The sequence below is a fragment of the Furipterus horrens genome, unplaced genomic scaffold (assembly GCF_987537825.1).
Source record: "Furipterus horrens unplaced genomic scaffold, mFurHor1.1.pri manual_scaffold_4, whole genome shotgun sequence".
Lineage (NCBI taxonomy): Eukaryota > Metazoa > Chordata > Mammalia > Chiroptera > Furipteridae > Furipterus > Furipterus horrens.
This window is the reverse complement of record NW_028327174.1, coordinates 41,737,432-41,758,279: the sequence shown is the minus strand read 5'-3', so window position 1 is coordinate 41,758,279 and position 20,848 is coordinate 41,737,432. Positions and strand designations below refer to the sequence as shown.

Sequence of the window (20,848 nt, the reverse complement as noted above, 5' to 3'; positions counted from 1 at the left end):
GGCTTGTAACTTCTTTTTCATTCTCTCTTCAACTTACTTTATTGTATTTCAGTTTTCATTTCTGCTTAAACTATTCTGACATAGGTTAAATCACAATCTGGTGGCCTCCATTCTTTCCCTGACCTCTCTATTATTTGAAATACTCCTGATTTCTATGGAAACTTTTTCTTTGCTTCTTTTCCTAGATCTTTGTTTACTCATTATTGGTCATGTTTTCATTTTTCTTTATTCTCTAATCTTCTACTATTAGTGTTTTTCATGACTTTATTTTCGGTTTTCATCTCATCCTGTATAAGCTTTTCTTGGAAGATTGCAACAATTTCCATGCCTTATCCTGATGACTTCCAAGTATCTATCCCCCCGCAACCTCAGGAAAGTCAAGTTCCAACTGCTTGTTAGATATTGCCTAGTAAATATTCTGTAGAACACTCATACATATATACAAATATATACATATATATATATATATATATATATATATGATTACATGTGATATGTGATACAAACACACACACACACACACACACTTTTCCATTCCAGTTTTGCTCCTTTGCCTATATTATCTATCTTGAGAATTACCAACACAGTATACTTACTTGATAGAATTGTTTAGTGGAATTCTCAAGTGAAGTTGCTTAACATTTTCCTCCCCTTGTGTTTCATGGTCAGTCTTTCCTAACCTTTTTCTGTTAGGAAAGAAAACCATTGGGCTGAAACCTGGATGGATCATCAACCTCTTATCTATTTATCATATTTTTTGCTCCATAAGACACATTTTTTTCCCTGAAAAGTGGGGGGAAATGTCTGTGTGTCTTATGGAGCAAATATTACGTCACAGACCATGATGTGTATTACCTGACCTGTCAGCAGTGGCGACAGCTGTTAGAAGAGGAAGCAGTGGGCCCGCACAAAACCCCTGGGGACACTTAAATGTCCCGCTTTACTGCTGAGTCTCAGGGCATCTGGTCAGTTGCTGTTTGCCTCTGCCCATCACCCGGGACCTGGGAGAGTGCAGAGAGCTGCCTGACACTCCCAGCTACAACCGCTGACCTGTTGAATCAGCTGAGGCTAATAATGGGTATGAGACACAGTGCCAATTGCCAATTGTCTTTGACACTGGGTGGGGTCTGTGGCAGTAGAACCACCTCCAATCACCAATCACTGTGTCTTACGCTCTGCCAATCATGAGAGGCAGGTGGGTGGAGCTGAAAACATGTTCTCAGCTGGCTACTGGCTCCGTTAGATGCTACAGCTGTCCCGTCTACCTCCATACTGTTTCCAGTGCTCACCAGATTTCTGTGTGAGGAGGCCAGCAGTAACTGGGTGAGCAGCCATAAATGCTGAAGTTTGTAGTATATAAAGGGAGTATGGTGGCGTCACTATTCTAGTAGTAACACAGGCACTGAGGGGATTAAAGGGTATCACTAGCTGTAACAGACACTGGAGGTAGTCCACCAAAACCTGTAACTAGGATAGTGATACTCTCAGTGACTGTTACAACTAGTGATACCTCTTAACTCCCTCAATGCCTGTTATTAAAGGCCCCCATAAATTCTGACACTAGTGATGATGAGTCCTTGGGGTTCCCAGAAAACTGGAAGAATACTTGAACCTTAAAGTCTGTCCTCATTTGTTAATGACCATGATGATGTTTCTTAATACCGCTGTTGACTGCTGTCCAGTTTACATGGTTGAAATATTATTGTTATATTTTATTAAATATGTTAGTACACCATTTGGTTCAGAACATTTTTTTTCTTGTTTTTTTCTCCTCTAAACCTAGGTGTGTCTTATGGGCAGGTGCGTCTTATGCTGTGAAAACTATGGCATTTGCTTACTTGTTTACTCATTCACTTGTTCATAGTAGTGAGGGTAAACTTTATTGAAACTTCTCTACAGTTTCTCTGGTACTTGCTATGACAAAAACTGTTTAAATTTCTAAAATAATTCCATAATCTTTGAAAACTAAGTATAAAACTAAGTAATGAACAACACATGCAATATTGGCTCATTTAACACCACATATAAGTGATATCATAGTGTATTTCTAGGGATCTTTCAAAAGGAACTGGGAACCAAACTGTGTTGGACTTGAAACACATTAAATCTGCCTCTATCAAAGGCAGAAACTCTGAGATATTGCATTCTGGCCTTCCCATGGGAGGTCGGAGTGCTGCTTTTAGAGACCAGGGATAGTCCCACCGCAGGGGAGGTCTTCTAAAGCTCTGAGTCAATTACAGGAAGTCATCCCTTTGGAACTCCTGTTTCTCGCTTAGTCATCACTTCTTTATGACCCTTATCCCATTTACTTGCTGAATGGAAGCTGAGCACTAAGTGCAGTTGCTTAAGGTCTCCCTCTGCTTGTAGTTCAGGGTCAGCCTTTCTTAATCTCTTTCTGTTTCACATACAAATTCTGTTCATTCTAACGAAGATTTTCCTCCTTTTTTTTGTTTGTTTGTATGTTTTTTGTTTTTCTACCTTCTTGCTGTTTCTGCCTTAGTTCAGATTCTCATCCCCTTCCTCCTGAAGTATTACCTAGCCTCCTATAGTTCCTGTGGTTTATGTTATCTTACATTTTAATTTATTCTGTACATTATTCTCTGTTAGTTTTCTTAAGTATGTTTAGTAAGCAATAAAAATTAGTTGATAAGAACCTGAGTTTATAAGTGAATTAAGAATGTGAAAAGAGGAGAGAAATGTGTTTTTGAAATTCTTAGAGCATACATTCAACCCAGTGAATTCAGGAGGTATTTAGAACATCAAAGGAGCCAATAGACAAGATAAATTTATTCTCTGAGGACACAGTTCTTTAAAAGCGTTGTTGTCTACCTGCCAATTTTGCAAAGTGAAATAAAAACTGGAACCTTTTAAGAAAGACTGCTAAGTGCCTGGGCTTCCATGTGGCGCACAGTACTTAATCTCTTACAACGGGAACTGAATAGCAAGAGAGACTCCTTAACAACAATGAAATATTTTTATTTTTTCATTCTCATTTCTGTTAATTTTGAAAAAAGAAAAACCTTTCTGAATTACTTTATTTGATTTTCAGTACTTAAATGTATTAGATCAGATTCTTAAATTTGGGGTAGTATTAGGGAAAATGGAAATACGGAGCTGCACGTTAGATTTCTGACATTGCAGATGAATGCTTGGTGAATTGATAAAGAATTAGTGTAACTTTAATTGATACTATTGATGGTGGAACAGTTTTGTATGGGAGAAACATTATGATCCAGGCTGACTTATGCAATCCAAGGATATGTTTCTTTAAAGGATTTATCCATTTTTATGAGTCCCTATGGAAATTACTAAAATATTACCCCCAAAAGTGTTAGATACTGTGAACAAACTGACATTTTGAATTCTAGCTGTGGTCTCTAAGTTGCTATTGACCTGCTCATCTTAATGCCATTAGCAGAACTACATGGCATACTTCCATTTGCATAATTGCATTAGCCAAGTCATTAATGAAAAGATTAATAGCAGGCTCATAATTGGTGTATCTAAAATTCTGCTTGGTGTTCTGGACCAGATAACATCAAAACTGTACTTGGTTTACTAAATTTTCATACAAGGCTTTCCAAAATGCATTTATCCATTTGATCTCAAAGGGTTCCCACTAAAATATTTGTTTTAGATATGTTAATGGCTCGCTGGATTATATTGGTCACAAAAAACCAGCCTTCAGTGAAGGTGGGTAGATTCTTTAATGTATTTTCTAAATATTATATTTATGAACTTCCACATGTAGATCAGGTATATGTGAAAAATTTATTTGAAAATTAATGTTTGAGAACAGAATGATAACTGTCAGACGGGAGAAGTATTGGAGGGCTGGGTGACAAAGATGAAGAAATTAAGCAAAAACAAAAACAAAAACAAAAACAAAAAACAAACGAACAAACAAAAAACACTTACAGACCCAGACAGTAGTTTGGTGATCCACAGAGGTAAGGAGGGTAGAGGAGGTCGAAGAGGGTAAGGGTGGACAAATGGTGAGAGAAGGAGACTTGACTTCGGTGGTGAACACAATACAATATTCTGATGATGTATTATAGAATTGTATACCTGAAACCTGTATAATTAAAAAAAAAGAAAAAATGCAAATTAATGGTTAAGACAGCTTACTTTTTTATAGCACTGAGAGAGAGTTACTGATGAAGCCCATTAACCACAAGCTTAAATTTCTCTCAACCAGGCAGAATGATTTTGCACCAGTTCTCACCCTAGATGTACTCGCGAAGTAGAAGGAGGGAGCTACTGAAAATCTAGGAGAAAAGCATTTCAGGGAAAAGCAACACCAGTGCAAAGACCTTGACTCAGGAAAAAGTTTGGAATATTGGTGTGACTGAAAGATAGTTACGATATAGAGAATATTGTGAAGGATGAGAGAAGTGGAATAAAATAGTTTGGAAAGGTACACAGATTTCAGATGAGGTTGAGATTTGTAGGCCACGGTTAAAAAAACATGTTTTTGTTTTCCATGGATTTCAGTTGAGGATGACGTAATCTTACTTATACATTTTAAAAACAACTGGTAAATGAAGAGGAGACTGGGGTAAAGAAGCAAGATTGGACTGAAGGAGACTGTTGGAAGAGGTCACTGTCGTGATTGCTGCTTGGCCTGGGAGCTGAACTCGGGCAATCAGAGGCTCCTCCCCTCTCCCGCCAACCCCACCCTTATGTGTACCTTCTGCCCACAGCTCAAGTCATTTCAAGAACACAGCCTTGAGAGTAATGTGTTATTACACCATCTGGAGTGAATACATGACTAAACCCCATTAATGCCTTTGTATAAACTTGTAAATTCTTGAGGGTACAGGTAGCAATTTACTTGTTTTTCTGTTGCCCAAGACAAGCCTAGTGCGTAAGTTTCTGTGCTTATTAAAACTGTCACCTCCCTATCTGGAGTAGTCTGCCTCCTTCTTTGGTTTCTACTTGCCTTTCGTGTTAGGGGGGCAGTTTCATATTTCACCCAGGGAACAACCATTATAAGACCAGTTATCGTCGTCGGCAGCCGTCCGTCTCGAGAGACGATGGTGTAGCTTCTTAAGAGTCTATCTGCACCGCCGAGAATGGCTGTGCAGTCCGACTCGGGAGTGACACGGTATCTGTCTCCTCCTGTGTTGAATCGACATCTTGCGATGACGCTGGAGTGTCCTTTCCAGTGAAGCTGAAGCTACAGAGCCTGGGCAGGGTGATATGGAGGGTCTGCTGTTGCCCATGCAGCAGACCCCCCCTCTCTTCGCAGCTGAAGGATCCAAGGGAAAGACGGAGTCAATACAGCTTGGCTTCAGGTGCGCCGCAGGAGTTGCCGGTGTTGACTACAACGTCAAACCGCCTTAGGGACTCCGGCTCTGGATTTTCTGTCGGGGTTTACTCCCTTAGCCTTTCCCCTGAAGAGGTATGCCGCAAGGCAGCGGAGGTTTTTTTTTTGGAATCAGAGTTTTCCTTCTCTGATGTGCCCTGACTGGAAGATCGAACCAGCGACACTTAGCTCGCAGGCCGACGCTCAATCCACTGAGCTAAACCAGCCAGGGCAAAAGACCAGTTATAAGGCTGCTATAATTTGGTAAGATGAACATTTGGTGCGGATAGCCTTTGAGGTGGTAAGAAGTGATCAGGTTTCGAATATATGTTGGTGATATATTTGCTGATCAATTAGATGTGTGAAGGTAAGAGAAGAAAGAATGACTACTAGGTTAATAGGGAGTGATACTATTTTTTTGTTTTTTTCTTTTTGCAGTGGGGGACATTGGGAAGGAGGAAATAGAGGTGACAGAAGTGAGTATAGTGAAATCAGTGGTCAGGGCAGATTTATACTGTTTGAGACCCCAAGAGAATCCAACTGGAGATACTAATTAGGCCATGTCTGGAGACAGAGATGTAGATACAGATATGGGAACCATCAACTATAGAGTTGGAACTTAATAAAGTTATCTAATAAAAGTTTGTATGAATGGAAAAGAGAAGAGGATAGAGCCTTGGGGGAAGTTAGCATTTAGAAATTTGGTGGAAAATTAGCCAGAATTATAACCTTAAAAGGCTGGGCAGGCCATGTCACTTTCCAGGTCAAACCTTCTAACAGTTCCCCTGCACAGCTCGGATGGAATTCTGTCTGTCGTGGGCCCCTTAGTTCCCTCCTCTCCTTCCGTTCTCATTTTTGCTTATTCTCCACTAGCCACACTGGCTCTATTGTCTTTCCCCAAGTATATACCCCCAGTATATTCTTGTCTCAGGGCATTTGTTTTTGCTTTTTACCCTTCCTGGAATGCTTTTATCCCAAATAGTCACATGGTTCTCTCCCTCACATTGTTCGGATTTCTACTGAAGTGTCACAGAGCCTTGCCTGATCGCCTAGTATCTCCTAGTATTACCTTCCCAGTAACTTTCTTTTTCTTTGTATGCCTCTTGGTCCTTCTTAGAGGATGAGAGCTAGCCTTATAAGCTTATTCAAACTAGAGAATTATGACTGATGCTCTGTAAGTGGATTATGTTTCCATTTGTATTTTCAATATGGCCTTGTAGATCTGCCTTAGACTTTGAGACAGAGATAGGGACAATGCCTGAAGTATATTTGATGACAGGATCTTCAGCACTGAAGTTATATTAGGTAAGATTGTTTATATGTAAAATTAGCCCTTGCTCAGAACTCAGTATTTAGTACTGATATTGTTTGATAGTTGTTATATTTAATATTATTATTTAATAATGCTATAATATATTTCATATTATTTGATAATAGTATTTAGTACGTTTTCTAGTTGTTTGGCCTCATGATTGTCTCACCATGTTTACTAGTAGTGAGAATATTTACTTAATTTTCTGTTAGCATGTTACATTTTTCATTTCTTTACTGATGAGCACTAGTATTCTATAAAAGTTGCTGTGCCCCCATAAGGTAAATATTTTCTAAACATTTGTTATATTTTTGAATTGTAGAGCTGATTTTTAAATTTATATATCTTATGGTTTGCAAGTGTTAAATATATATGTTGTGGATAATTTTTTAATTGGTTAATTTATAGCAATGAGCATGTACTCATTATTGAAAGCTTACTTTTTATTCAACTGCTTTATTTACTGCCTTCATTTAGACTTCTAGCAAGCAAAAAATATTTTGAAAAGTAACAAGTGCTGAGGAAAATGAATAAATTTAGCTTTAGAAAATAATATTGAAATTGTATTTATAATTTAACTACTGATATCTGAGTTTAGTGCTTTTTATTAATCTCTTGAAGGTAAGATTAGCAGTTTTGGTTTGTATATCAATCCATCCATTAAAGACAAATTCTTTTTTTTTAAAAAAAAGCAGCCATATTATAGTAATGTTAAAATGTGACAGGTTGTTTCTACTAAAATATTGAATCCAATTGTTTCATATTAAGATTGCCTTATTTCCCAAACAACATGTAGATGTGCTAACAATCATTAAGATAGTAGAAATGGTTACTGGAGCAAAGAAGCACTCTGTTTGATTGTTAGGGATTATTGCCATATTGATATATAATGCACAATATATCAAAGTTATTCTTTGATCTTTATACTTGATGTGATTAATACAAAGGAAGTCAGCAATTTTAGCAAAGAGTCCCAACAATAAAATAGTAGTACATAATGTCAACAATAAAATTTCACAGATAATACTAACTTTCTGTACCAATTTTTGCCTAGTTGATTAAAATACTGTAAAAGCAAGGAATTTCATATCACGTATTTTCTCTTGCTCGTACTGGTATAGTGTGAATGTGTTTAGATTCAGTATAATGAATACAAGGTAGAAGCAATTAATGGAGGCAAATCATGACTCTATCTTATCAAGAAATTGAATAATTACCTTCTGGACAGCTGACTGCACCCAATTACTCTGCTGTATTAAAAATTTAGCTCTCAATAGCCTAGTTAATGTCTTTTAACTTAAATTATTTATTAATTAGAGATATTATATTTCAGATACTCATGATCATTTATGAAAACAAGAAAGCCATTTAAAGATTATCTTTGTAGACCTCTTAGGAGAAAGATGCCTTACTATTGAATACTTATGAAATTGTTAATCATGATGCTAATGATAAACTGCATGCCTTAATTAGCTGTGTAATAGTATAGAAATTGACCCTGGCTGGTTTGGCTCAGTGGATTGAGCGTCGGCCTGCGAGCTAAGTGTCGCTGGTTCGATCTTCCAGTCAGTGCACATCAGAGAAGGAAAACTCTGATTCCAAAAAACCTCCGCTGCCTTGCGGCATACCCCTTCAGGGGAAAGGCTAAGGGAGTGTAAACCCCGACAGAAAATCCGGAGCCGGAGTCCCTAAGGCGGTTTGACGTTGTAGTCAACACCGGCAACTCCTGCGGCGCACCTGAAGCCAAGCTGTATTGACTCCGTCTTTCCCTTGGACCCTTCAGCTGCGAAGAGAGGGGGGGTCTGCTGCATGGGCAACAGCAGACCCTCCATATCACCCTGCCCAGGCTCTGTAGCTTCAGCTTCACTGGAGAGGACACTCCAGCGTCATCGCAAGATGTCGATTCAACACGGGAGGAGACAGATACCGTGTCACTCCTGAGTCGGACTGCACAACCATTCTCGGCGGTGCAGATAGACTCTTAAGAAGCTACACCATCGTCTTTCGAGACGGACGGCTGCCGACGACGAGTATAGAAATCATAAATTTCACTTACCATGGTTTATTATAGCATGGTTTGAAAAAATGTCATTCTTTTACGTATATATGTTTATATGTTTACAAGTTAACATGTAAGATAAGTTGGTTTATAAGACATATATAGATTTTATAATGACACTCAAAACGAGCATTTGTATTGACCATGAGTGTAAAGTGGTTTTGGAAAAAAAGTGTATTATTTTATTCAGATAATTATAGTATCTCCAGTACTGGCATCTAGTGGCAAGTAACAAGTTTTGAGTATATAGGAATCTATTAACCCTAGGAAGTTGGGAGAAGAGAGACACATAGTTCTTAGATGTTACCATGTTCCAAGCATCTGTTGTAAGTGCTTTTCATATATTATCTTACTTAGTCTTCCCAACAATTTAACATATAGGTATTATTATTTATTATATCTATTATATAGAGTAGGATACTGAGGCATAGAGACATTAGTAAATAACCAGAATATAAACACAGGTAGTATATTATAAACCCTCAAAATTCTCACTGTCAAGGAGTATATTGTATTCCTTTGCTATGTAAATAAATAAATGTATGTAGGTATGTAAAAGATCTTCAAAAAAAAAAAAAACTTCATCAAATTTTAGAGAGAGATAAAGGGAGAGAGAGGTTGAACTGGAGATTGAACCTGCAATCTAGGTGGTATGTGCCCTGGCCAGGAATCAAACCCACGATGTTTTTTTTTTTGTTTGTTTGTTTGTTTTTGGTGTATAGGATAATGCTCCAGCCAACAGAGCCACCTTATTAGGGCTGTAAGAGATCTTTTAAAAAGAAAATATTGGAATCATTAAAACTGATAACTACTAAGTGAGCAGAAAAACTAAGAAGGAAAACTGGTTTATTTACTGCAAAGTATATTATCTTTTAATATGTGTGGAATTATTAAAGCACATAGCCTTAATATAACTTTTAAATATTATATAAAATGTAAATGGGTGGACTTGATCAGTAAAAACTGGTACAAAAGAAATAATAAAGTAATAATTTTGAAGAAATTAGAATATTATACTCACTTATACAGTTATATCATTAAAGTAGATATTCCTCTGAATATTAACAAGAAAGAGAAACATAAAAGTGTTTGTATAATTATCAGCTGGAATCCAGTGGTATAGCAATGCTTCCATGAATGCTAGTGTTATGCTAGTAATAAAACTAGATTATATTATTGGAATAACCCAAACAGTCCCTCTGATATGCCTATGTATGTGTTCTTTAAACTACCTATACAATGCAAAACTCATGGTGCGGTTATAATGCCGTCTATTACTGTGCTCTGCGCCTTTTTCTCGTCTCCTCCAATTCTCACTGCTAGGTCTCTCAGTTACAATACCAGCGTATTGGATTCAGGGTAATATCTGGGTACTTTTAAAGAGTGGTAGAATGCATCCTGTATGTAATGACAATATGGTTTATGTACATTTAAACAAATTTAAAAACTAAGTTCTATCTGTGTACTATTTAGATTATAAAGTAAAATTTAACTCAGTTAACACATATTTATTCATCTCATGGTCAGTTGGGGGAAAGCCCAAGAATTAATATGATTGAATACATTGAAGCATTTCTGAACTGCTATCACTCTAGTCTAGATTTGGTGGAAAGGTGCCTGGATTTATTACGAGAAATACTATTATGACCTTATTATAATGACTTAGAAACTGGAAAAAAAATAACTGTAGCTACAAACAATAAAGCAGTTAATGTTATATAGCTAGGTTTTATTTCTAACTAAAGACTAAAATATCTAAAAATATCCACTATAAGACATTAATTATATTACTAGTATTGTGTAAAATGAATAGGAAATCTGATGACCATTGAGATGACTGAGGAATGGATTCGGTAGAGCTTTCCAACACAAGGAGTAGTTGACAAATATCGTGTGCTGATTTTTGCTTTTTGCGTAGTAAATCTGTTGCTTTATAGGGAATACACAAGTAGAGACAGGCATAAAGTAACTACATAAATACCATGAATATTTAGGGGCAAAGGGTGCAGTAACTGGAGATAGTGTGTGTAGGTGCACACCATGTCTTTTTGTTGCACATTTAATTCATTTTATTATTTTAATTTTCTTTAATCCAGCAATGATGATATTTGTCTGTTCATTGTTTGCTAATGTTTATCTACCCTAATATGGATAGTATACTCAATACTTCTGTTTTGATTTCTTGGATAATTACAGCACATAATAACTTTTACTGAGACTTGTTACTCTGTTGGCCAAATGCATTTACAATGTAGTATGTGCAGCTGACCACGAATGTCAGTATCCCTAGAAAAGAATTCTAGAATCTGCCATATGTGTTTTTTGCTGCTCAGTCAGATGAACAATGATATATTCCATATCTTTAGTATTCAGCCCCAACTATATGCCATGGAACTTAGAGAAATTTAGGCTGTTTAGAAAATCCAGAATCATATTTAAAGTCTATTTTGAAATTGAAAAAGACATGTTATTATTAAGAAGAGTTAAGTTAAATTTGAGAAGGCTTTACCTTAAGTACTTTTTACTTATTTCAAAGCAAAAGTTTAGATGATTTTCAACTTTATTAAAGTATGGTCCTTCTGTCAGCCATCAAGTTCCAGAGCCAGACTTATTTTCTGTCTCTCCCTCCCTCTTGCCGCTGTACCCTCCCCTGTCTACCGCACAGGTGCAAGTACAGTTTAGACGAACCTGTCACTTTTCTGTGCACTCTTCCCTACCTTTTTCTACAACTTTAGTTTGTACCTCAACACTTTGCTTCTTATTAACTGCTATAGCCTTCTGATTCATCTGGCTTCCAGAATTTTCCTCCCTCCTTGAGCCCATTCTGCAAACTGGTACCTAAACTTTTCAGAATGTTTCTGATTATCTTAAGGCTATAGCTATATCTATATCTTTATCTATCTATATCTGTATCTTTATATATCTATATCTATATCTATATCTATGTTTTTTTGCCTGGTCAAGAGGGCCCTCCACAGTCCTGGCTCTTTATCTCCATTTCTGCCCCTTAATTTAGACCCACTCTTTTCTCATCCTCGCTTTTCTGCTGTGACTCTGATCTGTTCTCTAGGACTAGAATGTCCAGTGTTTTCTCTCCATGATCTCATTCCTACCTGGCTCTGCAGGCTATACTGTCTTTGGGACTATATCCCCCTGGCTCTTATCGGCCTTAGAGCACCCTTCACCTCCCTACTTTTTTCACTGAATAATGTAGTTTTACTTTTGTGGCTTGTTAGGCATTTAAAAACTTTGTTTAGTAAAACTTAAAACAAAATTTTGTCTGCTGTCATTCCTCTACCCATCTTTCCTTGGGCTTCCCCTGGGCCAGTTCACTGCACAAATTAGGGAGATCTCCCACTTTTTCTTTTAAGACAGATTGGAATTACATACAGACTAAACTAGAAAGTGCCTCTGCCTAAAACACCTCCATATTTCCTGCCCCAAATATCCAGATGATGTTGAAGCCCTTATTTGATTAGCATATGAAGTTGCATTGTATTTGTGATATTTAAATTCTTAGGCAGGACATCAATCCAGAACCAGAACATCTGGGCTAGTCCTGACTGCTATTTACTGACTGCTTAAAACATGGAAAAGCAAACCCCTAGATGATGAGTTTCTTTTTATGTGAAGTGAAACATTAATAACAGACCTCACATTTTGCAAGGTTATTCTGAGCCTTGAAAGCAAAAATCATAATTACTAAATTTTATAATGCTTTCTACTTAACCCAGTTTTAGGTGCTTAATGTATGCTGATACCAACTTGTACAATAGCTCACTGAACCCTCCAAATGACTCTGTGAGGGGGACTAATACATTTTAGAGATGAGGAAATTGGAGAGCAATTAAGCCCACAGACACAGGTAGTAGTGGCTGTACTGGAACAGACACCTGGCGGTGCGGCTCCAGACCCCGGTTGTATAGCCAATGAACCCATGACTTCTGGGTAAGTGGCACTGGTTTCGTCAGCCACTGCTGTTCTGTGTTCTCACAACTCACCATCTCAGCCAAAAGCTTAGTGATTTCAGAGACACTCAGAGGCAAGCCGATTGTGAATTCAAATCCTGGAACTTTTTTCCATTTCCATTTTCATTTAAAAAAGAAAAAGATAATCACAGTGTCTAAACACCCACACTTACAAGCCTGCTCTGTGATTGAAGGACCACACAACACTACACACTTAGGGGAGAATCACATTGCTAAACTTAATACATATTGAGCTTATGTTATTTAATATTGGAAGTTAAAATAATTGAGTATTTCAGCAGTGAAAACAATGCAAATATGATGTACAAAATGTACAGTGTAAAGATGGTCTGGGAACTTATTAGTTTTAATCCTTTTATCTATTTTAGGACTTTCTGGGACAAGTGTTTTGTACCTTGGGGGAGATTGTTGGTTCACAGGGAAGTCGCCTGGAAAAGCCAATAGTGTAAGTATTTTTTAATTCAGACAATGAAATATTAACTCTCATTTTCATTTTTGTTGTTTGGAATTGATGAATACATGGTTGTAAACCAACAGATGTTTTTAAAATCTTATTTGAGTTTTACTTCCAAAAAGTAATTTTGTTGTATTTGTGAAAGATAATTTATATTTCAGCTGTCATACGCCATGCTATAAAATGTTCACAAAACGAAATGAGCACTTTTAGACAAGGAAATGTGTTGTTTTACTTTTGCTTGTAGTATTAAGTCTTAGAGATTTAGTACTTTTTGAAAGAGATTTACTCCTTTCAGCCAGGGACTATATGTAGTGCCATATGTTGAGTGAATGCATTTTTAGTGATAAGGTTTTAATAATTTTTATCACAAAATTGATTTATAAAGAAGGCAGTAAGTGTGTACATGATAAGAGAAGGTGGTAACTATGGTTTATATCTTCTGCCATCACCTTCAATTTCTGGGATTATGTTTCATTTCTTTATTAGTTGCATAGGATAAACCTATTTTCTTCAGTTCCAAATAAGGAACTACCTTATTTTTTTTTGCTGAAAAAAAATCAATAATATACATAATGCCAACTTAAAGCTGCCTTGTAATATTCTTTGAGAGAAAACAAAAGCTGAATGTTAAAAACAGTTTTGTTTCAGAGCAACAGAATATTTTTTATGGAACTTGTACTCATATTTTCAAATTGATAATTTTATTCAAAATATTATCTGATATTTTCTCCATAAAAGGAAACTATATCTCTTATTTCAGAAAACTCTTAAATTGCATAGAATTATTTCACAGTGAAAAATAATTGTTATGTTAATCTTGAAATATATTAAAAATTTGATATTACTATATTGTTTGCAGTATGTGGTAAATAGAATACAAGGTGGGCAAAAGTAGGTTTACAATTGTGAGTACACAAAACACAGAGTTAATAAAGCTATTGTAATAAGCATAGCCTACATGTTTTTTTCCATATGAACAACTGTAAACCTACTTTTGCTAACCCATGTATAGTGTAAGATGTGATCCTTGTTCAGCTAATTTAACAATTTCCACTAGATAAGTCTAAGAAAAACAAATTCATGCTGAGGTGAAGAAAGCTAGAGTAGTGATTGGCATAATATGCAAATGTTGAGAGTATTTGCTGGTGTTTGATTCATGATCATTTTATATAATCAGAAAAGGTGAAATGCCCTTTAAGTATTTCTTAGCTCCTGCTGAGGATGGGGTAGCATAAATTAGGCAATGTCTTAGAAACCGGTTCAGATAAAATGGAGGTATTGTAACTACACACATCATGTCATCTGAGGGTATTTTGTAATTCATGGAAGTGTTTATGTTATATCTATCTTATTGAAAGAGGTACAATAGATTTAAGTGATTGAATTTTAAAAACTACATGCCACTAATCTTATACTCAGCCTTTGACCTTATTGGGCAATCTTCTCAGGCAAATAGACATTCTATTGTAAAAGGACTTAAAGGTGAGTTTATTGTTTGAGTAGTGGGAGATTTGAAAATTTTTCTAAGTGTATGTAGGTAAATATCAGTACTAAATGGGTAATGAAATATAGGGCTTGAGTGTAGGAAAGAGATTGACTACTAAAGGAAGAAGCAAAGAACAAAACCAAAAGAATTGCAAAATGGTGCCTACTTCTTGAGAGAATTAAATAAGTTACCTGGGATAAAGAGAATATGAGAGATGGAGTTCAAATGGGAGATCAACAAAAAATAGGACAGTAAAATTGAATATAATTAGCTTCCTAGTAGAAGGATATCTTGGATTTATTATTCAAAGCATCCAGTAATATACTCATGTGCTCTCACCTCAGCAGTTGCTCCAATCCAATTGATTGGGGAAAAAAAAAAGTGTTTGGAGTCACTCACCTTGCTTGAGAAAATACTGACTTTTATTTAAAAATCTAGCTATGAGAGAGGCATGTGTAGAGAAAGGGAAACATATGGACTGAAGAAGCAGGTTCACTAGACTGAGCATGCTGACTTGGGCTCTTGGGAACTCAAGTGCTTTAAGAGAAGATGTAACTCCTATTCAAATGGCATTTTACCCTCTTACCTCAATGTTAATGTAAAGCAATCAAAACCATTCATACTATTTGTTTGGAAAAGCTTAGTTGGGCTGAAGAAGAGAGTGAAATGCTGTTTGCATGGAAGCTTTATCGTCCTATAATGTCAAAGTAGCCCTTTAAAGCAGCTGGCCCACTCCACGGGTGCTTTCAGATTCCACCCTCATCCCTGCTGACCCTGGCTCTCAGTGATATCCTTTTCATCGGCTTCAGTTTTTGAATCTGATGGATAGATGGCAGTGAGAATATGGGAAATAATACAAAGTCAGGAAAGTATTCTCTTTTTTTGACAGGAAGCTTTAGGACAAACACAGCCTCTATAGGGTCCATGATTTATCACATAATATATAAAAATAGTGGAATATATGAAAGCATGGCAGAAATGATGAAGTTCACATTCAGGAAATACTATGTATTTAACATGTAGTTCTTACATCTCTATCTCATTGTCCCTTTTCCCTTCCAGCCCCTGCCCCACCCCGTCGTCCCTTGTGAACCTGCCCTGGCCAGGGCTTGGCTGGGCAACGATAGCATTGTAGAGTGGGCACCAAACATTTTACTGTTTTTCACTGTCTGTTCCTCATGGCTGGAGATAGTAGGATTTATACACTCTCCATTACTTTTGGGGCAAGGGTTTTTATCTTGTGAAGGAGTTAGGGGATTTTCCCTATCTGGGTGAGTATAGACTTCAGCCTGAATCACAGGACACCTCCTGAGGTAGAAAATCCACCTGCAATTAACAAAATGGACTCATCTGGAGCTTTAAGAGTGTTCCTGTGTCCCAAATGTCTTTTTTATCTTAAATGGTACTATCCAAGTGATTTAGTGCTTATTTACTAATTTGTTTTAGATTATAGATTTATTTTCCAATTAGTTTCCCATTTATTTCTAAATTATTCATACTATTCCCTTGTTTTCTTCCCTTTAAATGCCCCAGTTAAATTATTTTATGTTAAGGTATTCAGAATAATTTCTTCTGGGTTCTTAATTGTGTTATAGTATCTTCTCAGAGATTGTCTTTTTAACATGATAACTATAAAATTTGGAAACTTAGAGTAGGCGTACTAGAGCTTCAGATTATTTATTCTTAATCAAGTCTTTGAGAATTAAGTCATGTTTATTACAAAGGAAAAAAAGTTTCTTGTACATAGCTGTATGATCTATTAAATAATTAGAATTTGAATTTAAACTTATCTTTTTATTTTCTGTGCTTCAGTTATTATCACTTTTAAAAATAGATTTTCTCATTTTCTATGAAAATAAATATTTTTAATATCTATAGAAACTTATGTGAAATTTTTTGAAATTGATGTTCATCAATTTTTAATTTACTTTTTAACAGCAGCTCAAATTTTTATAATTTTCAACAGCCTGTTCTGCTGGATTCAAGTTTTGAACAAATACATTTTTGATATCTTAATTCCATCCTACATTTTGGTCTTTTCCTTGAACCCTCTGAAAATGAGTCTCGTGCTACTTAATTTGACTGCAACATTCCCTGTGTCTTCCTATGACTCATCGGCTCCTCTCTTAGATCGTCACATTATGGTTTGGCATTTTGCCCACTGAGCAGTGTGTCTTCTCATGCTGTGAGACTGTATCCAATTTTCTAAGTAATGCTGTCAGAGTCATATTTCTTCTACCTTTAGGGATCTCACTGATGGATTCAGAAAGTCTTCCAAAATGCTGGAATCAGCACCAGTTTAAGAAAGATTGTCATTTTCTACTCTGGGGGAAAAAAAGTATTTATTATGTTCATCATGTAACAGACCTGTTTGTTCCTGTTACTCTCATCCAGGCGTGACTGGTTCTGTATGAAGGCATGGGGCCAGGAGGCAGGGACTGGTTTGATTAGAAAGAAGATTCTTACTCTGAGGTGGAGCTAGAACTCCAAGGGTAACTCAACTAGCAGCTGTTGTTGCTTAGGGAAAAGGTTATGTTCTTTGTAGCCTGGCTATAGCAGCATATAATCTTGGCAATTAGTAGTGGGTAAGAATAAAGGGAGGGATCCAAGAGGGATGAGTGAGTATCCTGATAGGTGTGGAAGAGTACAGGGACAGAAGCTTGGAGGCAGGTCATATTTGGAAGACCATCTAGCAGTTGTCTGATGGATGTGGAATCCCAACTCTGACATAGGATTCAAGAATGAACCCTGATGGGTGCCAAAGTTCAACAACAGGAATATGGAGAGGGGAATAAGACAGAAGGGAGCTTGGAAATAAGGCAGAAGACTGAAATACAGGAATAGGTCTTGAGGGTAACTTGAGACAGAGCCTTAAAGGGTTGGCTTAATGATGTAACTAAAATGTGGCCTTATTCTGAAAGCTATGCTGTAGCCATGAGTGTTTATAGATATTAAGAGTCAGTGTGAGAAGAAAGAAGAGGAAGGATAGGATGATGGTTAGTCTTGAAGGTGAGAAACATACAAACTTACAGTAAAGCAGTGCATGTCTTCACTGTGCAGTGTTTGCATGTGAAAAAAATTCAACTTTGGGGGAAGATTTGACCTTCAAAGTTATCTTTACTTTATTAACTTTCCTGAAAATTAGACCGATACTGTTATACTCTGGTTTATTTTACTGGACAGAATGTTGGGCTGGGAATCAGCCCTATTTTTGCTATTAACTTGCTCTGTAATATTACAAAATTTATACATTTATATTATATTTTATAGCTCTGGGTCACATTTGTAATATGAAGAATTTAGTTTAGAGATTAATAAATAACCATTGTAATCAAGTTGATAGCACAGATTTGGGAGCAGTCACACCTAGGTTTCATAATTTATTAGGTATATAATTTGAGCAAATTGGCTTAAATTTGAGCTCCAGTTTCCTCATCAGAAATGTATGAATAATACACTTTTGAAAGGGTTATGGAAGAAATACCTCTCTTCCTAAGAGAGCCTAAATGCAAAGTAATGGAAATTTTAGTACATTTTCTTATGTGTCTTGCACAAGATTACGAATCTCCCATAAAATGAATTTTAATACATATTTAGCTGGACCATTTTCTTACACTCCTTTTTGGATCTGAGCTGGTGTTCTAGAAGGATCTCCAGCAATGTAATTGTTTACCCTAAGTAAGCAGGCTGTATACAACTGCGAACTCTCGTGCTTCCTGTACTGTTCAGAAATTTCAGTGGTTATTGAAAACTAAAGGCATATAGATGGACTCTTCTGGATGGAAAGGCTTCTAAAAGATATATATGGCCAGTCATGAGAAATACGGGTAAGATAAACACATTTTTCTCAAAATAGCCTTTAATGTCATCCTCCAACACAAGTCCCAGAATGGTTGGTCTGTTGTTATGACTTGGATGTGATATTCCCCTGTTTTTATGAGGCTGTGTGAAGTAACTCCTTTAGGCACTTCAGTTTAAGAAAGAAAAGCAAAAAGCAAAATCATTTTTATGTAAGTGCTTAATATATAGACTATATTTACTGACTGCATTTGCTTATTTTTCTGTCAGACATAATTTGAATAGTAGAGTCTTTAGGTTTCTATTTTGGAGGGGGATTCTTTTTTAAAAAAAATTTATTTATTCAATAAATCTTTATGGGGGAAATTATAAACCACAAACTGTTACACACTAAGCATATAATTTTGAAAAGATGAGTTGTTTTTATCTTTATAGAATTTATCATCTATTCATTAAATGAATAATCTCACAAAAATATATAATTACATATTAATATAAGCCTTATTAAAATTAGAGTATTCTTAGACCAGAATATATAGGCCATTTTTAATATTTTTAATTTTATCATAAATACAGTGGGAAGATTCATGATTTTTATTCAATAAGTTTATCCCCTTTTGTGAGGAGAATAATTGGAGATGGTTTACAGAAAAATAGGTGGTTAGCAACTGTTGAAATAACCTAATTCAGAGAAAATAAGCAGTTCGGACTAAGGAGATCAAAAGAAATGGGCGTATTTGTTTTGGCTATGTGGAGTCTCTTGATATTCCACATGAATTTTAGGATGGGCTTTTCTATTTCTGCAAAAAATACCTGTGGATTACTTTGGGTAGTATTGACATTTTAACAATATTGTCTCCTAATCCATGAAATTTCACCTCCATGGAATATGGTTCCATTTATTTGTGTCTCGTTAAATTATTTCAGCGATATTTTATAGATTTCATTGTACAAATCTTTTATCTGCTTGATTAAGTTAATTCCTAAGTATATTTTATTTTTTGATGCCATTTTTAATGAAATTGTTTTGTAAATTCCTTTTCAGATTGTTCATTTTAAGTGTATAGAAGTGCAACTGAGTTTGTATCCTGTTATTTTGTTAAATTTATCTTGTTCATTAGTTCTAAGAGAGTTCTTGTTTTTTGTTTTTGTACTTCTTCTCTAAAGTCCCTTTTAAAATGAGAAAACAGAGTCCCAGAGTGGTGAAGTGACTGGTCACCAAGGTCACATGGTCTCTGATGTCCAGTTCAGTCTTCTAAATCATGACTGCTCAGCATTTTTTGTGCAATGGTGACTCAGCATTTCCACCAAACTATGACTCAGCTTTTTAACGAAACCATGATGGCATTTTAAACAACCATGACTGCATTTTAACCAATGATCACTAAACATTTTACCAAGCCATGACTCATTATACTAAACCATGAGGCAGGAGATTTACAAAACTGTGACACAGCATTTTTATGAAATCATGATTCAGTGTTATACAAAATTGAGAGCATTTCACAAAATAATGACAGCATTTAAACCAAACCACGACTCAGCATTTTAACCAACCACAACAGCATTTTACCAGACTATAGCTTGGCGTTTTTATTAAGTCATGACTCAGCAGTTTAACTGTGACTGAGTTTTTATGAAATCATGATTCAACCTTTTTATGAAATTACAACCGAGTTACGTTTATTAAATCGTGATTCACCATTTTTAAAAAGTCATGACTCCACGTTTTTACGGAATCACGACTCAGCATTTTAATGAATCCCTGACTCAACATTATTACGAAAATATGACAGCATTATAAGGATAACATGACTCAGAATTTTAACGAAACAATGACAGCATTTTAACAAAGCCATAACTCAACATTTGTACAAAATTGTGACTCAGCATTTCTGCCAAATTGTTGCTCAGCGTCTCAAAGAAATCATGATTCAGCGCTTTCAGAAAATTGTGACTCCGTATTTTATCAAATAGTGACTCAGCTTTTTTACGTAATGATGACTTGGCTTGTTTACTTGATGATGTGGTGTTTTACCAAGTTATGACTCAGCATTTTGGTGTAATGATTGGTTTATTGCAACTATGCATTGTAGAAACAGGTGAGAGAGAGAGAGAGAGACAGAGAGAGAAAGAGAGAGAGAGAGAGAGAGAGAGAGAGAGAGAGAGAGAGAGAGAGAGAGAGAGAGAGAGAGATTGTAAGCAAGCCAGAGTTCCATCTCTGAATACGTTTTTCCTTCATATCTTTTTAGACTGGCTGCTAAATCTTGTTTTAAATAAATATAAAAAGATCTATACTGATGAATACAGTTATTCCCAATACCTTTTAAAATTTGATTCTTCCTCTACAAAACAAGGATTCTATGAGGAAAGATCTAGGGCAGATTTTATTTACAAAGGAGACAGTTGACAGTGGTCTAGGCCAGTAAACCTGGGCCA

At 36.0% G+C, this 20,848-nt stretch overlaps 1 protein-coding gene across 1 annotated transcript in view; it reads left to right on the top strand.

Moving 5' to 3' along the window:
• CPNE8 (copine 8) overlaps positions 1-20,848 on the top strand; it is a 170,925-nt gene that overhangs the window by 51,859 nt on the left and 98,218 nt on the right. The window contains exon 6 of the mRNA XM_090273007.1: positions 13,037-13,113. Coding sequence (XP_090129133.1) covers positions 13,037-13,113 — 77 coding nt within the window. The remainder of the gene's footprint in view (positions 1-13,036; positions 13,114-20,848) is intronic.